The 19,993-nt window shown below is 37.6% G+C and overlaps 1 protein-coding gene across 2 annotated transcripts; it reads right to left on the bottom strand.

The window, feature by feature from the left end:
• Positions 1-1,444: 1,444 nt before the first annotated feature.
• GTSE1 (G2 and S-phase expressed 1) lies at positions 1,445-18,130 on the bottom strand. Of its 2 annotated transcripts, none has more exons than XM_087969434.1 (12): positions 17,852-18,130; positions 16,143-16,207; positions 12,453-12,510; positions 11,758-12,370; positions 10,269-10,439; positions 9,542-9,680; positions 8,290-8,625; positions 8,042-8,102; positions 6,900-7,145; positions 3,212-3,395; positions 2,542-2,670; positions 1,445-2,187 (listed from the first exon to the last, which is right to left on the bottom strand). In XM_087969434.1, the coding sequence occupies exons 2-12, from the start codon at positions 16,198-16,200 to the stop codon at positions 2,110-2,112; spliced, it is 2,073 nt and encodes a 690-aa protein (XP_087825560.1). In that variant the 5' UTR covers positions 16,201-16,207; positions 17,852-18,130; the 3' UTR covers positions 1,445-2,109. The 2 variants fall into 2 exon arrangements, with proteins under 2 accessions (XP_087825560.1, XP_087825559.1); XM_087969433.1 differs by having other exon boundaries at positions 17,837-18,130.
• Between the last annotated feature and the right edge of the window lie 1,863 nt (positions 18,131-19,993).

The raw sequence follows: 19,993 nt of genomic DNA on the forward strand, positions 1-19,993 counted from the left end.
AATAGGTTGCTGTTGTTTTGCAATTATGAAGTTTAATAACTTCAGAAGTTGCGTATCACTGGAGGTTTTAAGAGACTGGACAGCCACTTGTCTGAAATGGTAGGGTCCCTTCCAGCTCTATGCCATTCCATTCTCACTCCTTCCGTTCCATTATATTCTATTTTACAACAAGGCAAGTTTCAGACTTTTATAAACCATTCCTTAAACCATTGTTTTTCATACTTGGCAACTGGAAGATGTGAGGACTTCAACTCCCAGAATTTCCTGATCAGCATACTGGCGGGGGTATTGTAGGAATTCAAGTCTACACATCTTCAAGCTGCCAAGTTTGAAACAAACACTAAACAAAAAGGTACTTTTTTTATTCTTAAGACTATACTATCTTGTTAGTTGATATGATTCCCACATTATTCCTGGGTAACCATCTTAAGGAACTTATATAAGGACAGGTAACCTGATCTTTCTTAAAATAAGTGATATACGCTAGATAAGAATTAAGACTATTCCCCGTTTGCAGTTAGCCTTAATGTAAATGTGCCGTGTGTCCTTTTCTTGTTACCTAATGATTTTTCGTGCCTTTCATCAGGAGTGGGTTCAGCCTGGTGCTTTATAACTACTTGAAGTTGGTGCAGGTGTGATGTAGGGTCCCTGTCCTCTATAGCCACTCTCACCTGGGCATCAAGAGAGTCCCCATCTTTCCTGCTAGCCCTTTCCACTGTGCCCAACACATTTCCAAGTCAGTTCCTGGGTCAATGTGTTTTAATGTATCCCTATGAAAGAGTGATGGGAGGCCATGCAGTGAAATGGGAAATCTTATTTTGCCGGGCAGCTACCCTGATTCACTTGACAGGTGTGAGAGAGAGCAGCATAACAGTCTAAACTGCTAGAAAATGACAGTTCTCCTGCATCCAAAGCTATGTTTGATTTGTCAGAGAGCAGATCTTCAGATGATCCCATACTATTTGAATAAATCCTGTTGGAAGAACTAGGCAATTCCCCCCCCCCCCCTCTTCCCATGAAGACTGGAGAATTTGGAGAAGAAAGGATCGCAGGAGAGTTGAAAATACATTGACAATACAGTTGAGAAAGGAATGCATTGATTCCTGAGCTGAGAGCCACAAGGACATAGGCAAACAGGCAGTATATTTCCTATTGTGTGCTTGCTTGCTGTTTTGTAATCTCTTTCTGACCAATTTCTCTGCTCTTGTTGAAGGGTGGGGAGAGAAAAATGGGTCAAACACAGCAGAGATTGCCTATCAAAATTGCTTTAAAAAAATCCCTTCAAAAACAGAGAAATGACGAAACAATATGGTAGTATTTTATATTATCATTTATTTTTGATGATGAAAACAAAATATGCAATTCCTATTTTATGTTACAGGACAAAACTTCCATCTACATCTGAGCTGTTGCAATAAGATAAAGAAACGTGATAATGTTTTGCTTTTTACAACTTTTTATTATTCTATAAGGGATTCCATGAGGCAAACAAAAATTGCTTTGACAAGCCACATAGAAATGAAAGGTTTGGGTTTAACATCCAGTTAGGAGCAGTTAGTTGCTGCTAAGTACCATTTTTAGCCAGAAAGATGAATATCATCTAAAAAAACTGAACCACGATGGAAAGTAGTTTGGGACAGTGTACTGTAGTTTTGTATTGAATTATTCAAATTAATAACATTTTGGAGAACTCATTCCTTTTTGCACACATGGTTGTTGAATATAAAGGAAAAGTCAGACACACATTCTGTCCTGCCATAAATAGAAGTTCTGCATTTAAAAAAACTGCCACTCTTATAGAGATTGAATTGTGATTGTCTTCAGAGAATATTTTGCAATAATTATGAAAGTATGTAATCAACATTTAAAATGCTTAACTTTATTTCAATATATTTGACGTACATCTACAATTTGCACAATTTTGCAACAAATATTTTTTTATCAGGAAAGACATTTGCTATACCCAGAATTGCTTACAATATTAAAAAAACCCATCTTTTCTATTTTTCCTAGCAGCAATATATGTCAATATTTCAAGTTCACAATTTTAATATTAGTTGCTAAACTCTAGAATTTTTTTCCAGTTTGAATACCATTTTTTTAAAAAAATCAGAATTTCAGAAGAGGTGAATTTTCTTTATTTCCTTCAGGAGTTAGTTTGATCAAAGGAGAGCTCAGATCTATTAGCTAAAAGTAGAAAATATATTATTAAAACATTGACTAAACACAGCTTTTACATTCTTGGAAATATAAAGAACCCAATTTGTTAGCAAATCTACATTAACAATGCAGTTTTGATTACAACCAATTGTACCCAATTCAAATATTAATTTTGCAATAGCTTACTTAATGCCAGCTTTTGGCAGAATTTTGAGGTTAAATTTTCTAATATTACATTCAGTATATAATAACATTAGTTACTGGACAAAGCTTCAAAGATAAAGTTGAGTGCCTCTAAATGTAACATACCTGCAATTAAACTTTTTATCATCAACCCACACTTAACAAACAGTATTAAGAGTGAGATAAAAATAACCTTACCTGCCCTGTAGGTTTCAATGGAGAGGCTTTAGTTATTTCAGGAGTGTTAAAAAGATCAATGAGAGGTTTGTTTTCACATTCCTGGATGGCAACTGGTGTTTTATCTGTTTCAAATTCTATCAACAAGTCCTAGAAAAAGTGTTTTAAGTGTTCCAATATCATACTCTCAAAAATACAGAGTGTCAGGTTACATAACATCTATTCCCACCTCCCAAAATACAATACCTAAATCTTTGATATTCTGCTGCTCCAAACAACCTTTAATTTCAATGCTTGTGTGATTTAATTCAAATTTCTCCTTTAATGAGTCATCAGTGTAAATTAAGTTTCCCACCCACCTTTCCTAAAAAGGGACTCTTAACAAGAATATTTATGTCAAAGTATTGATAGGAGGCACTGATGGACTATTAATATAACCAACATTTGAAATAATTGTATTTAAAATCTTTTCAAGAGATACGGATCTGCAAAGCACATTTAAAAGCCAACAAAAGCCTTCATTATTGAAATACTTCATAAAAACCTTCCTAGTGTAAAATATTACCATAACAAGTACACTAAGAGGTGATAGCATCTTTCAAATTCTTTTGAACACAAGCAGCAGTTAAAAAACTAATTTTACTATAATACATGGTTTGTATCTTGATGTGGCAGATAAAACACAACTTACTTCCTTAGCTTGTATTACTTCTGCTGTTTCCCCCTTTTTAGTAATGTCTTGTTCTATTTTGATAAAAGGTTTATCTGGTGAAAAAGCCAGTGCGATAGGTATAATTTTTGGTGGAGAGAAGTCTCCTTCTGTTGAAGACAGGCTTGAAGACATCCATGTCTTGTTCTTAGTCACACATTTAGAACTAGGTAGAAACAGCAAAAAAGCCATTTTTATGCAGAATTCCTAACCCTGGAATCATTTATTTCTATTCAGTATTTGCAATTGTTTCTTTACCCCAGTCCCACAGGAAAACAAAATTACATGAGAAATGGACTGTCCTTAAAACTTACAGTAGAATAAATAGTGTATTTTTCGGAGTATAAGACGCTCCAAAGTATAAGACGCACCTAGCTTTAGGGGAGGAAATCAAGGGACGGGGGAAATCTGCCTCTGCCTCCCTGTAATTAGCCTCCTCGCAGCAAACAGTTGGTCAACTTCAGCAGTCTGATTAGCACAAGTAGCTGGTTGTCGATTGGATCAGCCTCCCGATGATCAGATGTTTCAGGCTTCAGGGATTGCCATTGCCGCCTCTGCGATCCCCATTTTCGCTTCCACATCCCATTTTTGGCCTTTGCGCATCCCATTTTCAGCCTCCGCGAGCCCCATTTTCCGCCCATTCCAATAGGCCAGGGGCCTGCAACCTTAAACACTCAAAGAGCCGGACTCCAGTTTGAGCTTCTTCGGCGACAGACCGAAACCACGTCTCTGCACAGTTTTGATCTGTGCTCGCCGCTGGAGCGCCCCAAGCCGGCTGGTTTCGGGGCTAAGCCACCCCGTAGAGGTGGTGAAGAAGGGGGAGACTGCCTGCAGGGTTGAGGAGAGCCGCATCTCTCCTTCCCAGCTGGCCATTACTCCCTTTCCCGAAGGCGGTTGTAGCGGTGGTCGGAAATGGCCACCACAAAGAAGAACTCGACCGGAAAAGAATTTGCAGGAGGAAGATAAGAAGAGAAAGTTTTGGTTGACCGGGTCAAACAGCAAAAGCAAAAAATAAGGTACCCTGGAATTGAAACTATTAAAAAAAAAAAACAATAACATTGTTCCCTAAGATTTCTAAGCCGCGAAGGAGAGAGAAAAGGGAAAGGATTTGGGTTTTTTTTCTCCTCTTCCTATACTGACAGCTAAGTGACTTAAGCAAGAAATTGGAAAAAAATCCACTTTGACATTAATAGGCATTTAATGCTGAAAATAAAAAGTCAAAGGGATAATAAAGATTTCTGGATAATTAAAAGCTTTTGAAAACAGGAAAGGAGAGAAAAAATAAGTATAAAATCAGAAAGCAACAGAAGAGGGAAATGCAGAAGAAGGAATTAGAAGTAGAGAGACAAGGGGGTAAAAAGGGGAGGGAGAAGATGAGGGAAGAAAGAAAGGAAAAGAAGTTATAAAGGGCAGAAACAAAATATAGAGAAACAGGGCCTATTTAGAGATAATGGGTGAAAATTTAATGGAAAAAGGGATTCTGCAAAGGTGCATAAGATAGTATTGTTATATTAGAAATAATTTCAGAAAATATGAAACAATGTATGATTAAAATGTTTGATAAAATAGTTATAACTTAGTGGAATGCTTGTCAATAAATAAATGTAACAAAATGAATATTTAATGATTTACAAAACGTGAAGAGAAATAAGGGAAAAAATAATTATGGAGATTATATGTGTCTTTAAGGAAGTATGATATTTAATTGAAAAGAAATGTTAAAGATGTGAAGACTAATGATTATTAATGATAGAACTGAATTGGAATGGAATGAGGGTTTATAATTACATATATTTATAATCCTTTTTTTAAAAGAATATAGTGTGTATTATAAGAGTGTACCAAGCAGAATTAAATTGGAAGTTATGTATTCTGTATTATATTGAAGGTCATAACCTTAAGGTATATATTGAAGTTTAAATAAGAGTTGAATGGATATAATTAAAAGATATAAGGGTGTCATACTCCAATTAGTAACTACAGGAGAAAATTTGTTTAATGAGAAAAGATAATATGAAATTGAAACAGAACAAACAAAAGTATAAATATAATGATTTGAATTGAGATGAGATAATCAAAATAAAATTGAGAAAATTAAAATAGGGGAAAAACTATATAGAAAATGTAGAATAGTATAAGATATGGAATAGAACACAAAAATGAGCATGAAATTGAGTTTGTGTCTGTATAAGGAAGTTCAACCCCGGACCATGCTATTTTCAAAAAAGATGTTTTACTTGTATTTTGTGTGTGTGAAAACCTAAATAAAACTTTTATTTAAAAAAAAACAACAACACTCAAAGAGCCAATTGGACCCGTTTGCACCCAGAAAAAACCACCAGGAGCCACAAAACGTGGGTGGGTGTGGCCAACTTGATGTCACTCACTCCCACCCAGTCACATGACCCCCTAGCCACACCTCCCCTTCTCTCCCCCCTTCCCTATCTTTCCCTCTCTGCATCTCTCCTCAAATCCAAATGAAAATCAGCTGCTTGTGCTAATCAGGCTGTGCTGAAGTTGACCAGGCTGTTTGCTGCAAGAAGGCAAAATTGCTGGGAGGCAGAGGCCAAAGGGTGGAGGCCAGCAGGTGGGTGGGCTTTGGCAATATTCGCTGTATAAGACGCAGACATTTCCATCCACTTTTTGGGGGAGTGGGGAAGCACATCTTATACACCAAAAAAATACGGTAGTTAAGGTACTGTAAGATTTATGTTTCAATAAGCAACGTATCTTTCACAAAATCCTTAAAACTCATGGATCCATGTTTTCATTATAATACAACAGACACCTTCCCACAGAAATATGTGTCAAATACATAGTTTCATCATTTGTACATCATCAGTCGTAGCCAATAGAAATCATAAGTCTGTATTGTAATACATCACAGTATATGAATTGATCAGCTGAATAATTCCAATGCATTCAGTTGATGGATACCAGTATGGAATGTCATAGAAAACTTTGCACCTTTTCTGGGATGTGTTTCATAATTTTTTTTTTTTTCAGAACGAGAGAATTAGTAAAGAGCCCAACCAAAGAATCCCTAAGACCAACCCCACCCACAGATAGGCAAGACACCATAAACTGACAGCAAACAAACCACACCCCTTACTACCACTGATGATGTTACCTAGTTAGGGTAATGAAACATCTGCAAGAAAACAGACAAGCTTAGAAAGCACTGAGGGCTCCTCATTTCAACCCTGAGCTACAAATATTCTCCTTTATTGGTACCAGAGAATTCCATACTGAAGCCTAGTTTTTTCTAGAAGAGCTAAACTCGCACTCGACATTCAAGTCAAGATTTGACCCAAAATCCCCTTTGGGGATAGATAACCAAATTTATAACTTATTTATTTCCCACCTTTATTTTATACAAATAACTCAAGATGGCAAACATTTTCAACACTTTTTCTTGTCCTATTTTCCCCACAACAACCCTGTGATTGGATTGAGAGAGAATGACTGGCTTTTATAGCTAAGACAGGACTAGAACTCAATCTTCCACTTTCTAGCCCGGTGCTTAATCAATAGACTAAACTGCCTGTCTATACATTTGATTAATAAATAAATAATAAATAAAATTAGCATTTTCTGAAATTAGTGATAAGTCAAGGGCATATTAATAAACAGTAATTGCAAGGATGAGGAAAAATGGCAGAAGACGTACCTAATTCCTGTAGTCTTTTTAGAAGACCCACTGGAGACATGTCGAAGAGCTAAACAATTAGAGGATGTCATTGTTCTGGGCACTGTTTGGGGGCTGAGTGTTGGAATTCCCAAGATACACCGGCCAACTGAGATAGGCAATGTAGAATTCCTTCTGTCAGGCGTCCGTAAAAAAGGCTTCACAGCAGAGCAGGATTTTAATACAGTTCTTTCTAATTGTTTGACAGGTGTGGAAAATGCAACATTGCTACAGAGATTAAGAAAACATAACAATTTTAGAACCCTAAAATTTCTACTAAAAGAGTCCTTATTTTTAGTAGTTTATTCATGTTATGTTCCAGATATTTTAAGTATTAGGAGGATAACATATCATAGGGGTTCCAAAAAACATACAGATAGTCCTTGTTTATCGAGAGTGATTGGGATCAGGAATTACATCAACACAGTTGTAAGGCATTATGTCATGTGACCATGGCAACTTATGAAAGCAGTTCCAGATGGGCAAATCCCATGCAGTCACAGTATCTCATGGTCGCCATTTGCAACCTCCTTCTGGCTTGTTTGCTTGTTAGAAAGTGGCTGGAAAGTCACAAAGGGTGATTATGGGATGCTGTGACCTGATAATTATGACTCATTTGATGAGCATCCAAATTGCAATCATGGAGGTGCTATGATGGCCACAACTATGAGGACTAAGTACCTCTTGTTTAGCACCATTGTAAGTGTAAATGGTTGCTGCACAAGTAGTCGGTCAGCAAGGACTACCTGTACTTTACAGAGTTCCAAGTCAGATCCTGCCCCAAATCATGGATAATTAAGCTAAACAATTAGTGTAATATTTGAACTGGCAAACCTAGAGCTATACTGTGCCTTGCTAATTGCCTAGCCCTCTTATTACCAACTTCAATTTGAAATTTCTGACAAGCTTGCAGTTCTCTCTGCAAATTGCAAGCAAAAGAACTTCTGTACATATATGGATAGTACAACACTGCAGGATAGCTTGACAGCGTCTTTATTCGTTTTCACAGGAAATTAAACCATTTGGATTCTCTCAAGGTTTCCAATCACCTATGTTACAGAACAGTTCAATGAAGACTTAACAATTGAAGTGGAAATCAGTAGTTGTCATCATATAGAAATTACCTTTCAATATTGCTACTGGGTAATACTGGATTTGATTGCAATACTCTGGTGACTTCATTTTCTGAAAATATATATAAGCAGAAAATACAGTCGAAGTGTTCACATTAATTTTCTTAGGCACACAAATATTCAATTGCTTAATTTACTTAATCTTTTTTTTGCCAGCATATACACCAGCATGTTAAAGCACAGAATCAACTCTCCAGAAGTTAGCATAATTTATAATGCATTAAGATCAATTTCCTTACCTTGCTTTAAGTTTGGAGCTGCTGTTTTAGAGTTAAGTTTAAGACTTGAACTTGTACTTGCATTTCCTAATGTATTTTTGGATAATACTTTTGGAAGACTAGAATCTGAACCTTTCTGCATACTACTGCTTGCACTCTCAGATGTCTGTGAAGCTTTATATTTGGGTATATTCACAGGGTTTCCTTTAGCACATTTGGGTGTGGGCTGTTTTCCAGATGTACCGGAATGGGCAGCATTCCCTGAAAATCCTTTTATAGGTTTAACAATGGAAATCTTGCTTGTTACAGAAGAGCGCCTCGAGATGTCTGCAGCAGCTTTTGCAACATTCGTTTTGACTAGGAAATAAGAAGACAGCACAGACTGCATTATTATTGCACCCAAAGCTTTTTTTAAAATGTCTCAAAAACCGGCACCAGTCCCTGTTACAATAACCTTATACTCTGGATAGCAATCAACATATGTTTGTATATGAAATCACAAAAACAATGTTGTGCGCTCCTTGTACAAACTCAGATGTTTGTAATGATGCTGCATGCATGGATGAAAAGAAAAGTAGATTGTAGCATTCCATGTGTCCTTAGTCAGATATTATTTTATAACTGATCAGTCTGGCTGGACTAGAATTACTGTACCCCAATATCCTTCACCCAACCCCGTGGAACAATCCAGGGTACTTCCGCCACAAAGGTATCTGAAGTCATATAAGAAAATACTTCATGTCATCCATCTGGGTCACTAAGGTTATTTGTCTTAAAATAGCATCTGAACCTAGTTTCTCTTACTATGAACATACAAATCATTGTTCTTACTCAATTAGAATAGTTATCAACACATTTAAGACATTACCCATGCAATCAAACCACATAGGAGTAATTCAGCCTCAGATCTGTATCATTCTTATATTTGATCCTAACAAATGAGATTTATTCAACCACAATGCAGATGAAGATACAGCAGTGATTTATTGTATTTGTCTTCTATGTTCTGACACTCAGTTTTAACATACTTAAAAGTATTTGCTGTTAAATTTCACATTTTTAAAATGCTGCTAAGATATTTGTGCTGTTGAAGAATTTACTCAAGTAACATTGTCAATTGTACTTTAATACAGTTTTGTCTTCCATGAATAGCTGTGGCTCTCCTGCCTTCCCCACTCAGTGTCCAACTCTGACTACTTGAATATGCTTTCATTAAATCACAGGTCCCAATTCCATACTAGGCACTAGAATCAAACCACAATTGAATAATTACCACTTCCTCTTTTAGGAGAAATTGACAGGCTTGAATTCAAACTTGAATTCATGCTGGAAATGGAGGAGGAGGAAGATGAAGTATTTCTTCGCATACGAACATTATTAGGAGGTTTCAGTTGTCTCGTCTTCATTTCCAACTGTAAAGAAAATGATAAATGATTTGGCTGTATACTAAAGAAATATAATCAGGTATACTGTTCTTACCATTATGCTTTGAATTTTTATCTCATCAAATTGCATCTCTCTACCTGGATAATTTCTATTGCAAGTACATGCTGATCTCTTCTACTCCATTGGCTGCAACCTGTTGGGAACCACACCACGCAGGTGATGCATGTGCGAAACCATGCCCTGCCCCTCCCCCATGTTGGTACCCAGAGGCAGAAAGATTGGGTACTGCTACATTAATAGCATATGGATTTTCTTCGGTTTAATACAAAAAATGAGGCCAAATTAGACAGAACTTACTACTTTGCAAATTACATTTCTGCATCAATGGATTTTTTTTTTGTTACGTTGATTCATTGCATGGGAGAAAATCGAAACAGCTCTCAAAGACACACCAGTTAAAATGTATTTTTTTAAATTACATTTTTATGCCCCCATCTTATTGATAGAGATTCCGAGCAGCTTAAATTATGGAAAAAGAACTTTCAGATAAAATACTGAAATGCCATGTATTGCAACATCCAAATCCAATTCATGATTAGTTAGAGAGTATTCACCTTGCTGGGAGCAGGGAGAGTTATCTTGCTTTGCATGGATGAACTGGTAGAAAATGACAGTTCTCCTGCATCCGAAGCTACGCTTGATTTGTCAGAGAACAGATCTTCAGATGATCCCATGCTGTTTGAAGAAATCTTACTGGAAAAACTAGGCAATTTTCTTTGTTTGGTCTGCAAGGTTTGGATTTGAAATGTTTATAAAACAAATATCAGAAATATACAAAAATCTCACATTCTTTCTATTAAATGAAAACTGTTTCAAATAGTTATGCCATGAAACTACAACCAGACCATTAGTTAAGGGGATCAACTGATGTTATTAGAATGCAAATATTAAACATTCCAATATTATGCAATCCAATACATTTATGCCCTTCCTACTCCCCAATGTATACAACTGCCTGAAATAGAGTTGAAAGTGTACACTGTATTGAAAAGCATTTTCCTCAAGTAATACTGAATACTTCACACTGAATCAGCATGAATTCAAAGATTAATTTAAATCAGAACATAATGGTATGACCTGGTCAAACTTTGGGATGACTTTGAATTGAAAAGGCAGGTCTTCTGCTTTGCATTTTCTCTTCTTAGGAAGACTAAGGCCCTTTTTCTGCTGCTGCTCCATTTAAAGTGGCATAGCAGTTCATAATCATGTATCATAATCAGGCACAAAAAAAGGCTTGGACTAGAACCTTTCAAGGTCTGTTTATGTTAAAGCAGAACTAACTACATTTCAAAAAATTGGGGGAGCAACTGATATCTTCAAAAGCCTCAGGCTCTCCCCTCTGGCTCTCTTCCTTGGCATTTTTGGAATTTTGCTTTCTTCCTCTCCAAATCAAGATTCAAATTCAAATGTCAGGCTAAATGCATTTTTGCAGTAACACCATTAACAATAACAATTAGACTTATATACCACTTCACAGTGCTTTACAGTCCTCTCTGATTCGGTTTACAGAATCAGCATATTGCCCCCAACAATGACGGAAGGCTGATTCAACCTTGAGCCAGTGAGACTCAAACTGCCGCCAACAGTCAGCAGAAGTAGCCTGCAGTACTTCATTTTGACCAATGCACCACAGCAGCTCTTAAACATTAGGCACTTAAATAAGCAAAAAAATTCTTACAGATTAACAGAGTTGGAAGGGACCTTGTAGGTCATCTAGTGACTAGCCCAACCCCCACCCACCCAAGCAGACCCTACACCATTTCTTAATAAATTACCCTAGCCTCAAACCATATCTAGCAATAGCCATCACTTTAACCTAACATTCTGAACGATCCCAGAAATATGCAGATGTCTCAGTTTCAAACAATAACCTTCAAAATCAGCATAGAGGTGCATGCTTTCTCCAAAACAGAAACAGACATATTAACAAACTCATAGATTTAAAGAACAAATTAGACAGAAAGTTTTATTCCAATTAGAATTAGACTGTAATATTGTGACACAACTTAAAGCTTAGATATAATGCAAAAGAAAAATATTTACCTCGCCTGCTACTAAACAGCTGTTATTTCTAAGTGCAGGCGATGTTTTTACAGCCTGAAATTTGCTTCTTTTTTTAAGGCTTGTGTCATTCTTTGTTTGGGGTGAGGATACACTGTGCATTTTAGATAACTTATCTGTTTTAGCAGGACTTGGTGTGTTCAGAGACACTCGTGGAGAACGTGGGCCATCCATTATTGTGACAGGTTGCCTTAAACGCTTCTGAACTGAAGGCAGCAGTTGACTGCTTGGGCTTTCCCATACACAGTATGTCTCTCTTCTAGTGGGTGTTGGCCTTTTATCTGTCACTATTCCTTTTTCAAGGATTTTCAGTTTTGACTTTGATTCTTTTACAAACTTTTCAACGACCTCTGTCTTTTCCTCCCTCAGATGAATAGAATTGTTTTTTTCTCTTTTGTTTTCATTTTTAAGCTGCAAAGCTAGCAAGTGAGCTTCTTTAAATATTTCCACAAAATTATCTGCTGCAGGGCTCCAAGATAGGTCATATGTACGTGACTGAATTATTTTTTGACTCTCTTCATGGGATTCAAGGCGCACAGCGATACATTTTTCTTTATGGCCCACTGGTCCAACAAAAACTTCATCTTCATTTTCACTACGACAGAGAGAAATTAAGTCAGGTAACTGCACATTCTTCTCTCTGCTCTTAATGCATCCTGATTTTGATATAATTTTACCTTGTGGGAGACAGTGAAAGGTCAAAATCAAATTTTTCTTCAGTCAGGAGGTGAAAATCTGAAATTACAATAGTGCATCATACATTATTATTATAACATTTATAATTGTTATTAATGAGATGGGTGGCATATAAATTTAATAAATAAACATACCTGGAATTCACTTTTTTTCTACAGGAACCAAATTATCATTCCGTACACCTTCCTATTATTGTACCATATAGCCTCAAATAGGCATTGGTTTCATGAACTTTCAGCTTAATGGATTGACCCTGCTTAACAGGATAGGAACATCTATTTATTTATTCATATTCATTGAATGAATGCCCAACTCACTTGAAGTTACTCTGAGTCATAGCAATACATCAATAGTAGCAACTGAAAGATCGGGCAGAAAAGATTTAGGATTGGTGGCATATGCTTCACAAGGAGTTGCTAAAGGGTTGGAGATGACACATTTAATGCTTATTGTAGTCATCAGCTTTCCCTTACTAATTACTACTAAATGTTTAACAAACATTTCCCCATTATCCACTGAATCAAGGATTTACCATTATAAATGGGGTTTTATTTCTTTCCTGTCTTTCTCTGTAACAATCATTTTGCTCTTTATGTATTTTTAAACCAAAAAAAAAAAAAAAATCACTCTTCACTGAGTGAACCTGTCAGGCTTCAAAGAGTCTACCGGTTTATCTCCTGGAGTGAAGCCCAACATTATCTTGGTTGGGGAATGAACGTCCGATCCTGCCGTTTCCAATATGTTGACTTGATCAGAAAACGTCTCCTACTTTTGAAGATCCCATCCTGGTTTGACCCATCCATCCCGTATCGGCACGAACATTTGACAAGGATGGGGTGGGAGGAGGTTTATCACTCTGACTCCTCTCATTACCCGAACCGAAACACAAAAACTCATTGGGGAAGTTAAGGCACGGCTGGAGAATTAAAACCACATTCTCTTTGGTAATTAGTTGCATTTAGAATTGCGGGATGGAGGCGTGTAGGACTAATGGGGAGGTCGGATGTTAGTTAGCTGCATGGGGTGGGGCTGCATGATAAATTGCGCTGAGAGATGAATGATCTCAACGCTGACTTTACCGGGTATATCCACTGTTGCCGTGTTTGAAGGAAAACGAGCGAAAATAAACGTACCTATTCACAACAAATCCTGTGAGTAATATAGTTTATTGCTAGAATTCATACGTGTTCAAACAGAGGCTAACAGAAGCTAATGAATTACTGGAATAGCCTAAATAAGAAATTTGGTGCAAACTATGAGAAATTGTTCAGGGTCAGTAATTGGGACAACTTTTTTAGACTGCTGGGCATATCTGCTGAAATACATTGTGAATGTTCTCATAAAATGGCTAATGGGAGTTGTCCATTCCTAAAATGGCTACCACAAGTCACATAAGCAATTGCAAGCACTTATCAACCAGAACGCCATCAACTAATTCCTTACTAGTTCTGCTTTCATCTATTTTCTGAATAAATTGCTACCTTTCCAAGCAAAGTAGAGATTTACAGCTGCCCATGATGTGTTTGTCTAAGAAAGTTTGGGAGCCAAAGGGATTCTTGGAAATAATACCAGTATTATGCTAGACTGTAGAATGGCATTTTGCATTGTGCAAGCCAATTTTTAAAAATTGGAAATATTATTGGAAATTTTGGGGACTCCACAAATAGCAGAAATACAAACCCCCTTCCCCAAAGCATAATTATGAACGAACAGACTGCGGGGGAGGGTGATGATGGCTTCTACCAGAAATACTGTTCACTTTTTTAAATAACAAATTTTAACTTCCAAGGAATCAGAATATTAGAAAAATACGGCACAATTCATTGAGCGCCTGTGATTCCAGATTGATATCTGAAAACATAATTCCTTCTATAATCTGTTCAATGTAAAAATTAGTTCCAAAATCATTTTGTAAAATGTTTAGGATTCCTTTAATTGATGCAGTAACATTGTGCTATAACAGTAATATACCAAAAACAGGCAATTCAATTACTTTATTAAATGTAATATGAATATTTTTTTAAAAAGGGAAACCAAGGAAAGACATCTGTTCTAGCTGAGCCATTCTCTCCAATCAATCTGCAAGAATTTCAATGTTTATTTTAAAAATGTTTTACTTATAGTAGTTGGTGCAGAAGCTACGTTAATAGAATTTATAATAGGAAAGGTATTTGCTAGCAAGTCAGCTTCTTCTGAACTTATATCCTAAAAGGGTTTCAATGCAAGAAGTATCTGTACATATAGCAAATGGTTCAGTTAAAACATTAGCAAAAGTAATGAGAGAAATAAAATTACCTTATATTATTTTCATTAGGGATTTTTAACACTATACAGGTAGTCCTCAACTTACGACCACAATTGAGTCCAAAATTTATATTGCTAAATGAGAAATTTGTTGAATTTTGCCCCATTTTACAACTTTCCATGCTACATTTGTTAAGTGAATGACTGCAGTTAAATTATCGTGTTAAATTAATAACATGGTTGTAAAATGAATCTGGCTTCTCCATTGACTTTGCTTGTCAGAAGGTTGCAAAAGGTGATCACAGGACCCCAGGATACTGCAAGTCATGAATGTGAGTCAGTTGCCAAGCATCTGAATTTTGATCATGTGACCATGGGGATGCTGCAATGGTCATAAGTGTGAAAAATGGTCATAAGTGTGAAATATGGTCATGTCATTTTGTTCAATGCAGTTGTAACTTCGAACAGTCACTAAATGAACTGTTGTAAGTCAAGGACTACCTGTACCAGACATTTGCTTTGGGATTCTGGCCAGAGGGTGAAGTAAGAATTTACAAGCTGATCAAGAATAGATGTAGTGGGATGTCCAGGGTGCAGAAAAGGACAACCTGGAGCAGGGTCGCCAATCTTTTGGACCTCAGGGATTACCAAACTCATAATTTTAAACCCTGTGGACCAGAGACCCTGGGAAAATCCCCAAAAAAGTCTGCAGGAAAATTCCCCTCCTGTTTTCCTACCGATCGATCTTCTTTATTTGGGATTGCAGGATACCATCTACAGCTCCGTTCTCGGGAGGGGGGGGGAGAGAGAAAGACTTTTGGCTTCATGCAAGGAAAGCAGCAGAAGTCTTTCCTTCCCCAAACTCTGCCAGAAATGAGCCTCTTGGAGCAGGATGCCTTGCCAGGGTCCCAAAGACTCATTTCTGGTGGAGTTTGGGGGAGAGAAAGAAAGACTTTTGCTGCTTTCCTTGTGTGCAGCCACAAGCAGAAGACAACAGAAGCGGAAAGCAGCCCAGTGGCCAGGGAAGGTGCATGGGGTGAGTGGGGCAAGTTCCCTCCCTCCACCCTTTCCCCCCTCCCCTCACTACCTCGTGTTGTTCACAATGCAAGTGATGCAAGCTTTGTGTTCCCATGGGCCATGTGGACGGTGCAGCCTTGTGTTCCCACGCAGCCTGAATTAATTGCTTTGGGGAGTGCTTTGGGGGTGACATTTCTCTGCGGACCACCAAAATTTTCTCATGGACCACCAATGATCCCCGGCCCACTGGTTGGTGACCACTAACCTGGAGGAAACTACCCTGCACGAATCTGTCAAACTGTTTCTCTTACCTTCAAGTGGACTGATTCAAGTGATTTTGGTACCTTTCTATAAAAGTCACAACAGAGTAATTAGGAAGACACCTTATGACATATTGTTTTAACACCTACCATTGGAAGGAACATCTGTTGTTTTACATTCTGAATCCAATGTTTTTCTGTCTTCCATTGTATCACTGCAACAGTTTTACATCTCATGTTAGATATTAAATAATTCAAACGATCACATTGTTTTGCCAAAAATTAAGAGCAATGATAAAAATGGTCAAAGAGCTGTTATAATACCAACACGTTTCTGTCTTGCATTATAAGAAAGTTTAAATATTCTAAACATATTGTTAATGACCTAATTGACTGAAGTTTGGTTCTTCTTCTGTATAGTATTTACATCCATCATATGTATACCCATCATCCTATTTATTTCTACTGTTTTATCTAATGTGACAGCAGAGGTACAGTATGGTAAATATCTTGATTTTGACAGGAACTCAGATCAATAAGTATTCCTTTTTCTGCATTTTACAGTAGACAAACTAGAGCACATTTTAAGAACTTGAAGCTTTGTATAAGACAGATTAGAATTTGTTTTTAAGATTGGAATTTTTACTCCAAATAATTTTTCTGTGCTTACTCTAAGAAAATTTTCAGCAAACATTCAATATAATAGGAATTTTAGTCTTATATAAAGCATTTTTTTAAAAAGCTGGGCAGCTGTTGCCATGGAAACTGGGAATTTCAAATATGTTACAACAATGTAATATTAGGATATCTTAATATACCAGTTAACTGTCTGTGCTACAAACTTAAAAAAACATTTTCAGAGAGCAAAGTATGGTGAAAGGTTACAAGTCACTTTCTTTAATAACAGTATAATTCTTTAATACCATATGAAGATGGACTGGCAAACCTCATCACGATTTGGCTTCATAACATTTAAGATGTATTCTTGCTTAGCTTTTATATATGGAATGATATTTTCAAGTTAGCTTGTTTCATTGCTTCCCACCTATGCTTTATTTGAACAACACCGGAGGAAAAATCTTCCTCCAAACATAAATTTCCTAGCTAAATCCCTTTCTTTTCTCTAGTTTCATTAAAAAACTTTGGAGTGTATAGCATTTGAGAGCTAATGCACATGCACAGTTCAAGAGGGACCTGTCATTCTGGCTTGGCTATAAAACCATCAGAAAAGCAAGCTCCACTTTCATCCTTCAGCGTTTTGGCAAGTTGGATACATCACTCTGCTTGCATGTTTGAGGCACCTGCAATTAAAATCTATATAGGACCATTGCAAGAGCTTACTTTCAAACCAATAAAACTTTGTGTTCTGTTAGACAGCAGATTCTTTTAGAACATTTTTTTTTCAACCTTGGCAACTTTAAAATGTACAAACTTCAACTCCCAGAATTCCCCCCATTCCCCCCCCCCAGGAGTTGGAAGTTCACACATCCTAATGTGTCACACGTCCTAATGTTACCAAGGTTGGAAAAAAATGGTTTATAACTTTTTTAGACTGAAGCAAGACAACATGCTGTGCAATATACAGAATACATTTTGCATGGGTCACAAATAAAAAAATGTCTTTCTCTCGAGAAAAGCAGCTTGTTCTTTGTATCTGCAGTGTCTCTTGCGACCAGGTGCCTTATAAATTGAATAAATAAATACAACTAGACCAATCCCATCGTCATTTTGGGGGGGGTGAATAAAGATCCCATTACATTTCTTGCTGTAATAAATTGCCCTCTCTGCCACTTTTACATTCCATATCCCGCCCAACCGCCTCCAGACTTTACCTGCTGCCTCACCGCCAGGCCAACTACCTCCACGAGGCCCTCCGTGGACCGTTCACGGATAAATTGGACGCTCCTCGGAGAACTGCTCGCCTAGTCCGGTTTTCCTGTCTTGAGGTGAGCAAGGTTTCGCTATACAGCACCGTTTGTCGCTTGCGCGCAGCCTGAAAACCGCTAAATGTAAACCCCCACCCCCAAAAAAACACCTCAGGACTAAATTCGAATTCACTTCAGAAAGGGGTCAATGGAAAACTCCATTCTCCTCCTTGCAATTACCCGCGTGATTCTATTTGAAATGGCCGCTCAGCCTAACTCTTTAACCCGTTTCTCCCATTTCATTGGTTGATTTAAATAACGTCACAGTCTATTAACCAATTAGAGAGTGTCCGCCCCTTCTCATCCTGCTTTAGTGCGACGTGGAAGTTGTAGTTTTTTGGGGTTTTTTTGCCATTGGCCTTCTTTCCTACCCGAGCGACGCTGAAAATTCTTACCACTGTAGGAAGACCATAGAGTTGGAGGTGGGGGGAGGGCTGACTTGCCTTGCTTAACTCTATGGTCCGGCCTTCTATTATAAGGAAATACAACGAGGTTTAATTACTGCACCCTTTGCCAAAGCGCATTTTGGCAGGTCACCCTTGATTCTAAGCATTGGCTTCACAAAATTTAGGTTGCTGCAGTGCTGTCCCAAACCAAATACACAGGAACTGGAGAAGGAGGAGAGTTTTTAATCAGCCCATTTTTTCAGCTTAACGCCTGTTATGAGAGCAGTATGTCATTCTGAATCATTGAAGTTGGGACGCATTGTTCTAGCACATATATGGCCGTTAGGAACAATCAGTGCCTAGATACTTTCATGAATTATGTATCAGCTTCATCCTGGAGTCACCTCCCAACGAAACTGCCGTCAAAACGACTCTTATCAACAAAGAGGTGCAGAAACACTGGTTACTCTGATGAAATTTTCTAGCTAGCTAACACTTAAGTTGAAACAACCTTGTGTTTTCTCCAGAAAGTGTCAAATATCCTCTGCATCACAGTTAATTTGTTTTTTAACATCACCCAGACCTTACACTTCTGTTTTTGTTCCAATTGCAGTGTTAATGTGATGGGTTGTCTGCTAAAATAAAACCTGGTCATGGCACACACTTGAAAGTAAATCAGGAAGACTGTGTTGGAAGAAATAGCCTTCTAAGGTTCAGTTCCAAGTGGGGAAGAAAGACACTGGAGCCACGGGGACTGCTTGGAAAGATGGTTTAATGGTGGATAGGATCACATGCCTTGGAGCTCCTGGATGAGAAAAGGACAGAAATGCTGAGTCCCTTGGTTTTATGCCCTCTGTTGGGATTTGAATTTGAGCTTGTGTTCTGATTGGTTGTCAGACTCCCATGGGGCCTTGCAAGGGCAACTCCCTGAGTCCCAGGCTTTATTGAGCCTTGCTGGATGATGATGTAATGAAAGCACTTTGGGCAATTCCTATTATAGCTCTGCCTGGAGTAGATCTTTGTTATGTAAAATAGACTGGCCTAAGTCAGAGTAATGGTCCATTGGCAAAGGTGGGGTGGGGTGGGGGCTGAGTTTCTGCCTCTCTGAATTTCTACCTTTCTTTTTAGGGGAAATATTCTGCCTTTTTAGTATATCCTAAAATATTTCATTTTCCTAGGAAAGGGGTTTGTTTTAACTTCCAACAACTGTAATTGTGGAGTCTGTCTGGCAAGAACAAAGAATGCTTATCCATAGGAAATATGCACGTGTAAAGCTTATAACAGTTCTGGGTAGTTAGAAAGCTGATAAAAGTAACAAGAGTTAGGCAACTTGGAGACCTCAGCTAAAAAGAGAGATGGCTTGCAATAAATAAAATGTATATTAGATAACTCCTGAGGCATTCATTAGCCAAGGCTTAGGAATAGGGACAGCTAGAGACCAATAGAACAAACTGTCGAATAAATACTAAAGAGTTTATTAGATGATATTTCTTATTATTTTGCCTTGTTCCCGCCTTCTCCTTTAATGAAAATGTATAAAGTTTACTTAATCCTTTGTTCTTGGTTCTTGGCATTTTGGCTAGGAGCCCTTTTCCTTGGAGTACTCCAATAAAAAGCAATCAGAAAACCTGCACCTTGGCTTCGGCACCAGGCTCAGACCCAAATTGGGGACAACAATTGTTATAGCTAG

Source organism: Notechis scutatus, chromosome 6, assembly GCF_049901735.1.
Source record: "Notechis scutatus isolate UNSWTSFEM ecotype Mainland chromosome 6, rNotScu1.2, whole genome shotgun sequence".
NCBI lineage: Eukaryota > Metazoa > Chordata > Lepidosauria > Squamata > Elapidae > Notechis > Notechis scutatus.

Coding starts and splice junctions, on each gene's coding strand:
- GTSE1 (XM_087969434.1), bottom strand. CDS start 16,200: ATGGAAGACAGAAAAACATTGGATTCAGAATGTAAAACAACAGATGTT. Junction 12,371..12,452: donor CTTTCACTGTCTCCCACAAG/GTAAAATTATAT, acceptor TCTCTGTCGTAG/TGAAAATGAAGATGAAGTTT. Junction 7,146..8,041: donor CCCAGTAGCAATATTGAAAG/GTAATTTCTATA, acceptor TAATCTCTGTAG/CAATGTTGCATTTTCCACAC.